Here is an 11,193-nt window from a genome sequence, read left to right on the forward strand (position 1 = left end):
AACGTTAAACCATCAACCATGGCTTCAGAAGATAGAGGAACTAGCTGGAACGTTAAACCATCAACCATGGCTTCAGAAGATAGAGGAACTAGCTGGAACGTTAAACCATCAACCATGGCTTCAGAAGATAGAGGAACTAGCTGGAACGTTAAACCATCAACCATGGCTTCAGAAGATAGAGGAACTAGCTGGAACGTTAAACCATCAACCATGGCTTCAGAAGATAGAGGAACTAGCTGGAACGTTAAACCATCAACCATGGCTTCAGAAGATAGAGGAACTAGCTAGACAAATAAAAAAAACAGACTTGTCTAAAAGGGGCAATCTGGGATTTGTAAACAACAAAGCGATAACTCCACAACTTGTTTTGTTAAAAACCCTGGCTTCAGAAACCACAGTGGTACTAGCTGGGTCCCCAAAAAATAAACTATCACCAAATGGACCGGTCTGAAGTGTACCAATATAAGTGTATATATTTGTAAGAGAGAAACAGAATTTCCACTGTGTCTAATGCCAAACAATCTACTGCAATAATGGGCCAGAAATGTAAGCAAAATACACTTTCATTAGTACTGTAATATTCAAGTCATGGAATAATTACACTAACAACAGAGAAGGCAACAATCTGCATAATCAACAAAACACTGTGATTAAATCCCAGCTAAATGGCACCAGTATGTACCATACGAACTGTTCAATGTTCACATACTGACTGGCTCTGGCTCTGTTCACTAACACTGCCTTTTAAACCTACAGGACATTTGGATAAATGTCTACAGAGTGAGTATCCCAAATTGCACCCTATTCCCTTTACAGTGCACTACTTTCTATGGGCCCTGGTCAAAAGTAGTGCACAACAAAAGGAATAGTGTACCATTTGGGATACAAATAAAGTGTTTTTCAGTGTACTAGCTTTGAAAGCTACAGTAGCCTACACTACTATGTGAGAGGGAGAGAGAGAGTCTATTCACCTGGAAACATGACTCTCTCCTCACCTGGGAGGGTTGTGCTGTATCTCCTCACCTGGGAGGGCTGTGATCTACGAGGCCAACCAGGTCAGACAAATGATCTAACACATTGATGCATCCCAAATGGCACCCTATTCCCTATATAGCTCTGGTCAAAAGTAGTGTACTATGTAGGGGATAGGGTGCCATCTGGGACAGCCCAAATGTTGGTGCTGCTTCAGTCACTCCGATGCTAGACTAGCTAGCTTCTATATCATGTTGGGGATTCTGCAGTGATGCTTCTATATCATGTTGTGGATTCTGCAGTGATGCTTCTGTATCATGTTGGGGATTCTGCAGTGATGCTTCTATATCATGTTGTGGATTCTGCAGTGATGCTTCTATATCATGTTGGGGATTCTGCAGTGATGCTTCTATATCATGTTGTGGATTCTGCAGTGATGCTTCTATATCATGTTGGGGATTCTACAGTGATGTTTCTATATCATGTTGGGGATTCAACAGTGATGTGCAGTAGCATCAGTGGAGGTAGAGAAGGCACAGAATTGTTTTTTCTATTTAATTTCATTTGCACGGAAGGAAAAATGTGTGATTTCATGCGTGCTGGCTCCATATGTGATCTACATGCAAATTGGGATAAAATAGACTGAGTGTACTGTAGTCCCTGACCATTTTTACTGGGATCCTATTGGCCTCTGGCTTATGGGACGTACAACAACAACCAATGGGAATGCTCTATTACAACACAGTAACTCAATGAGAGTTCTGGCCTTAGTGTATCTTGTGAAGCCACAGTTTCTGGAGCCAATGGAACTGCTACGTCAAACACACACGGCAGCCAATGGGACAGCTCTGCTGCAAAACAGCGACCAATGGGACACTTTGTTACAACAGTACAGCCAACTGAACTGCTCTGCTGCAACACAACAGCCAATGGGACAGCTCTGCTGCAACACAACAGCTAATGGGCAGCTCTGCTGCAACACAACAGCCAATGGGACAGCTCTGCTGCAACACAACAGCCAATGGGACAGCTCTGCTGCAACACAACAGCTAATGGGCAGCTCTGCTGCAACACAACAGCCAATGGGACAGCTCTGCTGCAACACAACAGCCAATGGGACAGCTCTGCTGCAACACAACAGCAGCTGAGGAAGTGCTAGACAAGGGGATGGTTCCTCCTATATCTCCTCCTGTCACTCTGTGGGCGTCATCCACCTTTCTGGACCCAGGTAATATCTGCCAGTACAGGCACACACACACTCACACACACAGCACACACACTCACACAGACACAGACACACACACACACGTCACACACTCACACACATCACACACACACAATGCACACACAAAGGTAGGCACGCACTCACAAATTCAACAATCACACAAACACACACACACACACACACACAAACATACGACAAAGAAACAAATCATTTGAATGTCATTAACGTACAATTATTTACATATTTACCAATTATAAATTAACGTTGTGCAAATAGCCTCACAAAGTCATGTTGAGTTGAGTTATTCCTGTTAATTTGTTGGTAACAAAAATAATACATGTATTTGTCCTCTGTATCCCCCTTCTCACGAAGATGTCCTATTCCAGAAAAACTGCGTAAAATGAGACCTCTTGTGCTCCTGTCAACACCGTCACAGGGTTTGATTATGGTGTACTGTAGGTTTTTTTCTGATGTGGTTAATATACCATCACACCTCAGCAAATTGAGACTGGATTTTGTTCTTCTACACGGTGTCCATATTAGGACAGCCTCAGCAGTCGTTTGCTCATGAAATGAAAAGTACTAGAAATACTGAATCTGGGACTAAACTGATGTTGTAAACTGGGTGGTTCGAGCCCTGAATGCTGATTGGCTGACAGCCGTGGTATATCAGACCGAATACCATGGGTATGACAAAACGTTTATTTTTACTGCTCTAATTACATTGGTAACCAGTTTATAATAGCAATAAGGCACCTCTGGGGTTTGTGGTATATTGGCCATATACCACACCTCCTCGGGCCTTCTTGCTTAATTATATTATGACTCCATAGTTTGAATACGTAATTCCATGGGGACCGGTAACCGTTCAAATAGTATTTGTTTTCTTTTGCATACTTTGACCACTTGGAGTGCTGCATGGAGTGCCAGGTGGGCGGGGTTTGCAATTTAAAGACCAGGCAAGCTCAATGAAGCACAGCTAAAGTATATGAAATAAATCAAATAATATTTGAAGCCAGGTCTACTCTGTACTCCCTATGTGGACTCGATACGGGCCTTATCCCCATAGAGTAGGATCATTCACACAGTAGGGGAGGTCGGCGAGGGAAAACATACTGTAACTGAATGCAGTTACCCCATGGGACATACAGCTCTGGAAAGCTTGATGATGCTGTTTCCCATTGGCTCATACCCATTACAGATGATTATATTAGCATTAATTTGCATGCGTGGCAGAAAGGCTATTTTAAACATGACAACAAAAAAAAAAACATTTCCTTGAAGAGTTGAACAGAGAGAGCTGCTGCATTGGTGCAAAGGTCAGATGGGCTGGACCCTCTTTAGCCCAGGGGATTAGAATTAGAATTATTTGGCTAATAATGGGGGCCTCGAGGAAAACATTTGGCGGGTGTGTTAGAAATGCCCAGGCCTATTTCTGGTCCCAGTCCAGCTCTGCATTAACATGCACAGCATACTGTATTTCTAACAGACTTGGGTAGCCAGACTGAACTAATAAAAACACTGTCTTCTCTTCTACTTTCTGATCCCCATCATCTAAAAACACTGTCTTCTCTTCTACTTTCTGATCCCCATCATCTAAAAACACTGTCTTCTCTTCTACTTTCTGATCCCCATCATCTAAAAACACTGTCTTCTCTTCTACTTTCTGATCCCCATCATCTAAAAACACTGTCTTCTCTTCTACTTTCTGATCCCCATCACCTAAAAACACTTGACACGTTTACAACTCACAATTGCAACCTTTCGTTGTGTATGTGGTCCTCTGTAGCTCAGCTGGTAGAGCTCGGCGCTTTGTAACGCCAAGGTAGTGGGTTCGATCCCCGACCACCCATACACAAAAAAATGTATGCACGCATGACTGTAAGTCGCTTTGGATAAAAGCGTCTGCTAAATGGCATATTATTATTTATTATTATTAAAAAAATTAAATTACATTTCAAAAAGAATAAGATACATATCTGAAATTGGAGGCTTTACATTAATGTATAGAATGTGATGATAATCAACACTATCATCATCATCATCACCATCATAATCATCATCACCTCCTTCTCTCTCTCTCTCTCTCTCTCTCTCTCTCTCTCTCTCTCTCTCTCTCTCTCTCTCTCTCTCTCTCTCTCTCTCTCTCTCTCTCTCTCTCTCTCTCTCTCTCTCTGCCTCTCTGCCTCTCTGCCTCTCTCTCTCTCTCTGTCTCTCTCTTCATTCAATCAGAATGGACAGCAAGGTGAAGGAGGTATCTCATCAAAAGCTTTATAAAGACCTACAGTGGGGAGAACAAGTATTTGATACACTGCCGATTTTGCAGGTTTTCCTACTTACAAAGCATGTAGAGGTCTGTAATTTTTATCATAGGAACACTTCAACTGTGAGAGACGGAATCTAAAACAAAAATCCAGAAAATCACATTGTATGATTTTTAAGTAATTCATTTGCATTTTATTGCATGAGTATTTGATCACCTACCAACCAGTAAGAATTCCGGCTCACACAGACCTGTTAGTTTTTCATTAAGAAGCCCTCCTGTTCTCCACTCATTACATGTATTAACTGCACCTGTTTGAACACGTTACCTGTATAAAAGACACCTGTCCACACACTCAATCAAACAGACTCCAACCTCTCCACAATGGCCAAGACCAGAGAGCTGTGTAAGGACATCAGGGATAAAATTGTAGACGTGCACAAGGCTGGGATGGGCTACAGGACAATAGGCAAGCAGCTATGTGAGAAGGCAACAACTGTTGGCGAAATTATTAGAAAATGGAAGAAGTTCAAGATGACGGTCAATCACCCTCGGTCTGGGGCTCCATGCAAGATCTCACCTTGTGGGGCATCAATGATCATGAGGAAGGTGAGGGATCAGCCCAGAACTACACGGCAGGACCTGGTCAATGACCTGAAGAGAGCTGGGACCACAGTCTCAAAGAAAACCATTAGTAACACATTACGCCATCATGGATTAAAATCCTGCAGCGCACGCAAGGTCCCCCCTGCTCAAGCCAGTGCATGTACAGGCCCGTCTGAAGTTTGCCAATGACCATCTGGATGATCCAGAGGAGGAATGGGAGAAGGTCATGTGGTCTGATGAGACAAAAATAGAGCTTTTTGGTCTAAACTCCACTCGCCGTGTTTGGAGGAAGAAGAAGGATGAGTACAACCCCAAGAACACCATCCCAATCCATCATTCTTTGGGGATGCTTTTCTGCAAAGGGGACAGGACGACTGCACCGTATTGAGGGGAGGATGGATGGGGCCATGTATTGCGAGATCTTGGCCAACAACCTCCTTCCCTCAGTAATAGCATTGAAGATGGGTCGTGGCTGGGTCTTCCAGCATGACAACGACCCGAAACACACAGCCAGGGCAACTAAGGAGTGGCTCCGTAAGCCAGTCTCCAGACCTGAACCCAATAGAAACTCTTTGGAGGGAGCTGAAAGTCCATTTTGCCCAGCGACAGCCCCGAAACCTGAAGGATCTGGAGAAGGTCTGTTAGGAGGAGTGGGCCAAAATCCCTGCTGCAGTGTGTGCAAACCTGGTCAAGACCTACAGGAAACGTATGATCTCTGTAATTGGAAACAAAGGTTTCTGTACCAAATATTAAGTTCTGCTTTTCTGATGTATCAAATACTTATGTCATGCAATAAAATGCAAATTAATTACTTAAAAATCATACAATGTGATTTTCTGGATTTTTGTTTTAGATTCCGTCTCTCACAGTTGAAGTGTACCTATGATAAAAATTACAGACCTCTACATGCTTTGTAAGTAGGAAAACCTGCTAAATTGTGTATCAAATATTTGTTCTCCCCACTGTAGGAAGGCTATGAATACGTTCTGTCATGGTTTCATCTGTTTTTCTGGTAGTCCTGTTAGTCATGTGGCCTGTTTTTGTTTGTATTTTTTGAATGTCCAGTTTATTCTTCCTTTACTGTCTCCAGTACCACAAAACACAATGCTATTTAACACAACAACATATACCAGAGGCTAAAGCTAAGACCCTGTATTTAGCAACTTGAGGATTCTGTGTATTATTTTACACACATAGCTTTGGAAGTTATTTTTTCTTCTCCGTTTTAGCTTTTTGAACATGCAGCAGTGAGTCCTGCTGCGTACCATGCTGTCTGTCTGACTGTCTGTTGAAGAGAAAACACTTCTATGAATCCATGTGGCTCGCAGGACATCCACAGTCATAGGACGTCAGATGGGTCCAACATGGGAGGTCTGGTCTGGGTCAGATGGGTCCAACATGGGAGGTCTGGTCTGGGTCAGATGGGTCCAACATGGGAGGTCTGGTCTGGGTCAGATGGGTCCAACATGGGAGGTCTGGTCTGGGTCAGATGGGTCCAACATGGAAGGTCTGGTCTGGGTCAGAGGTGGACATTGTCATCTGATTGTTGTATGGTTGTCAACTCATCAACTGTCAAGTTTGAACTGTCAGCTATCAACTGATGTCAACTGTCAACTGATGTCAACTGTCAACTGATGTCAACTGATGTCAACTGTCAACTGATGTCAATTGATGTCAACTGTCAACTGATGCCAACTGATCCATCTAGCTTGTCCTATGTTTCTCTCCTTTGGCTGTGGATTGGAGAGGGCCGAGTACTGCCTCTCTCTCCCACTAACTGTTCCAGGGTTACGATACCAACACTGAGACACACACTGGTCCTGGGTCTCTCAAGCCCATCTCTCTCATTAACATTGGTCCAGGGTGACGGCCACTGAGACACACACTGGTCCTGGGTCTCTCAAGCCCATCTCTCTCATTAACATTGGTCCATTGAGACACACACCTCTCCTGAAACACACTCCCCAGCTCCAGAGTGTTACCAGGGTGTTACATCATTAACCGTCCCCCGTCCTCTCCAGTCTCAGAGGTGGCTCTCTGCATTTCCTCTAGGAGCCTCGTAACACTCTGACACCCTGTCCGTCAAGCAGATGTCATCCATATTATCCTCTATCAGCATGTGACTACAGCTGATGGCGCCCTCACGTGGTGGGGAGGGGAGCTGCATGGACGACCCCGTGTTCTTCCTGCTCCGCCCCATGCCATTCTGACAGCTCACCACCAGGAGGTGCTTCTCCTCTGGGGAGCAGCCTGGGCCCTGGCCAGGGGGAGCAGGTGAGCAGGTGGTGATGTCAGGGAGGTGGGGGTGGAGGAGCAGGGAGGAGGGGTGCGAGGGGTCGCGACCCCCGTGACCCACCAGGCTGTTGCTCTTGGTGTTGAGGTGGGGCGGCTGGCTGTAGGTGTGGCGGTACTCCTCCTCGATGTTACGACCCAGCTTCCAACGCTTCCACTTCTTCAGAATCTCTGATTGAACCTTGGGTGGGAGAGGGGGAGAGGGAGAGATGAGAGAGAGGGAGAGAACAAGGGTGGAGAGGGAGGAAGGGAGAGAGAGAGTGAAAGAAGGAGAGAGAGAGAGAGAGGGAGAGAGAAAGAGACAGAGAGAGAGACAGAGAGAGAGAGAGAGAGAGAGAGAGAGAGAGAGAGAGAGAGAGAGAGAGAGAGAGAGAGAGAGAGAGAGAGAGAGAGAGAGAGAGATTATATGTGTGATGTTCATGTTAAATTGAGAGTTGTTCTGGTAAATGTGAGACAGAGCTGTCCCATTGGCTGTTGCGTGGAAAAGAGCTAGGACAAGACAAGAGAAACAGGAAGCAGAGAGGACACATCCTCCATGAAAGAAGTATGAAAGACGGAGAAAGAGAGGAATAGGAGGAGAGGACTTACCTCTTTGTTGACAAAGCAGTATAAGATAGCCACCAGCAGACCCTGTAGAAACACCAAGTTCTGAGTCAACACACACACAACCATTATCATATGCCACCAGCAGACCCTGTAGAAACACCAAGTTCTGAGTCAACACAAAACCATTATCATATGCCACCAGCAGACCCTGTAGAAACACCAAGTTCTGAGTCAACACAAAACCATTATCATACTATACAGTGGGGGAAAAAAGTATTTAGTCAGCCACCAATTGTGCAAGTTCTCCCACTTAAAAAGATGAGAGGCCTGTAATTGTCATCATAGGTACACGTCAACTATGACAGACAAAATGAGGAAAAAAAATCCAGAAAATCACATTGTAGGATTTTTATTGAATTTATTTGCAAATTATGGTGGAAAATAAGTATTTGGTCAATAACAAAAGTTTCTCAATACTTTGTTATATACCCTTTGTTGGCAATGACACAGGTCAAACGTTTTCTGTAAGTCTTCACAAGGTTTTCACACACTGTTGCTGGTATTTTGGCCCATTCCTCCATGCAGATCTCCTCTAGAGCAGTGATGTTTTGGGGCTGTCGCTAGGGCAACACGGACTTTCAACTCCCTCCAAAGATGTTCTATGGGGTTGAGATCTGGAGACTGGCTAGGCCACTCCAGGACCGAAATGCTTCTTACGAAGCCATTCCTTCGTTGCACGGGCGGTGTGTTTGGGATCATTGTCATGCTGAAAGACCCAGCCACGTTTCATCTTCAATGCCCTTGCTGATGGAAGGAGGTTTTCACTCAAAATCTCATGATACATGGCCCCATTCATTCTTTCCTTTACACGGATCAGTCGTCCTGGTCCCTTTGCAGAAAAGCAGCCCCAAAGCATGATGTTTCCCACCCCCATGCTTCACAGTAGGTATGGTGTTCTTTGGATGCAACTCAGCATTCTTTGTCCTCCAAACACGACGAGTTTAGTTTTTACCAAAAAGTTCTATTTTGGTTTCATCTGACCATATGACATTCTCCCAATCCTCTTCTGGATCATCCAAATGCACTCTAGCAAACTTCAGACGGGCCTGGACATGTACTGGCTTAAGCAGGGGGACACGTCTGGCACTGCAGGATTTGAGTCCCTGGCGGCGTAGTGTGTTACTGATGGTAGGCTTTGTTACTTTGGTCCCAGCTCTCTGCAGGTCATTCACTATGTCCCCCGTGTGGTTCTGGGATTTTTGCTCACCGTTCTTGTGATCATTTTGACCCCATGGGGTGAGATCTTGCGTGGAGCCCCAGATCGAGGGAGATTATCAGTGGTCTTGTCTTCCATTTCCTAATAATTGCTCCCACAGTTGATTTCTTCAAACCAAGCTGCTTACCTATTGCAGATTCAGTCTTCCCAGCCTGGTGCAGGTCTACAATTTTGTTTCTGGTGTCCTTTGACAGCTCTTTGGTCTTGGCCATAGTGGAGTTTGGAGTGTGACTGTTTGAGGTTGTGGACAGGTGTCTTTTATACTGATAACAAGTTCAAACAGGTGCCATTAATACAGGTAACGAGTGGAGGACAGAGGAGCCTCTTAAAGAAGAAGTTACAGGTCTGTGAGAGCCAGAAATCTTGCTTGTTTGTAGGTGACCAAATACTTATTTTCCACCATAATTTGCAAATAAATTCATTAAAAATCCTATAATGTGATTTTCTGGATTTTCTTTTCTCAATTTGTCTGTCATAGTTGACGTGTACCTATGATGAAAATTACAGACCTCTCTCATCTTTTTAAGTGGGAGAACTTGCACAATTGGTGGCTGACTAAATACTTTTTCCCCCCCACTGTATGTGACACATACATGTAAAGGGCTGTTCATGTCTCTGTTTTTCTCTCTCTGTCTCTGTCTCTGTCTCTGTCTCTGTCTCTGTCTCTGTCTCTCTCTCTCTCTCTTAGATGTAGAGGACTGTTCGAGTCACTGTACATTTTCTCTCTGTGTGTGTCTCTCTCTCTCCCTCAGTCTCTCTCACTGAGTCTCTCTCTCTCTCTCTCTCTGTTTCTCTCAGATGTAGAGGGGTGTTAGCGTCACTGTCGAAGGCACAAGGCACTACTGGACACAGGTTACTACTGTGTGATTAAAGGGGTCTTGTCTGTAGCATAGAGCTGTTTTTGGGTGGCTAAAGGGGTCTTGTCTGTAGCATAGAGCTGTTTTTGGGTGGCTAAAGGGGTCTTGTCTGTAGCATAGAGCTGTTTTTGGGTGGCCAAAGGGGTCCTGTCTGTAGCATAGAGCTGTCTTTGGGTGGCCAAAGGGGTCTTGTCTGTAGCATAGAGCTGTCTTTGGGTGGCTAAAGGGGTCTTGTCTGTAGCATAGAGCTGTCTTTGGGTGGCTAAAGGGGTCTTGTCTGTAGCATAGAGCTGTCTTTGGGTGGCCAAAGGGGTCTTGTCTATAGCATAGAGCTGTCTTTGGGTGGCTAAAGGGGTCTTGTCTTTAGCATAAAACTGTCTTTGTAGAGCTGTTGTTAGTGATGCTAGAATGCACAGATCGATGCATGAGACTGACTAACTCAACTGTTCTCTCTCTCTGTTACACTCTCTCTCCATCTCTCTCTCTGGGTCTTACTCTCTTTGAGTGTGTTGTTTCTCTCTCTCTCTCTCTCTCTCTCCCCCTCTCTCCACCTCTAATCCCCCCTCTCTCTCTCTCTCTCTCTCTCCCCTCTCTCCACCTCTAATCCCCCTCTCTCTCTCTCTCTCTCCCCTCTCTCCACCTCTAATCCCCTGCTTTCTCTCTCTCTCTCTCTCTCCACCTCAAATCCCCTCTGTCTCTCTCTCTCTCTCCCTCTCTCTCCACCTCAAATCCCCTCTGTCTCTCTCTCTCTCTCTCCCTCTCTCTCCACCTCAAATCCCCCTCTGTCTCTCTCTCTCTCTCCCCCTCTCTCCACCTCAAATCCCCCTCTGTCTCTCTCTCTCTCCCCCTCTCTCCCACCTCAAATCCCCCTCTCTCTCTCTCTCCCCCTCTCTCCACCTCAAATCCCCCTCTCTCTCTCTCCCCCCTCTCTCCACCTCTAATCCCTGCTTTCTCTCTCTCTCTCTCCCCTCTCTCCACCTCAAATCCCCCTCTGTCTCTCTCTCTCTCTCCCCCTCTCTCCACCTCAAATCCCCCTCTGTCTCTCTCTCTCTCCCCCCTCTCTCCACCTCAAATCCCCTCTCTCTCTCTCTCCCCTCTCTCCACCTCAAATCCCCCTCTCTCTCTCTCTCCCCCCTCTCTCCACCTCTATTCCCCC

The 11,193-nt window shown here is 45.4% G+C and overlaps 1 protein-coding gene across 3 annotated transcripts in view; it reads right to left on the minus strand.

The window, feature by feature from the left end:
* Positions 1-6,718: 6,718 nt before the first annotated feature.
* Positions 6,719-11,193, minus strand: part of LOC121551464 (glucagon receptor-like) — a 161,921-nt gene continuing 157,446 nt past the window's right edge. For all 3 annotated transcript variants that reach the window (XM_041864145.2, XM_045211016.1, XM_041864146.2), the window contains 2 exons: positions 7,947-7,988; positions 6,719-7,539 (listed from right to left, as the gene is read on the minus strand). In XM_041864145.2, the coding sequence (XP_041720079.1) occupies positions 7,090-7,539; positions 7,947-7,988 (492 nt within the window). In that variant the 3' untranslated portion in view covers positions 6,719-7,089. The remainder of the gene's footprint in view (positions 7,540-7,946; positions 7,989-11,193) is intronic.

This window comes from Coregonus clupeaformis, chromosome 35 (genome assembly GCF_020615455.1).
Source record: "Coregonus clupeaformis isolate EN_2021a chromosome 35, ASM2061545v1, whole genome shotgun sequence".
Taxonomy (NCBI): domain Eukaryota; kingdom Metazoa; phylum Chordata; class Actinopteri; order Salmoniformes; family Salmonidae; genus Coregonus; species Coregonus clupeaformis.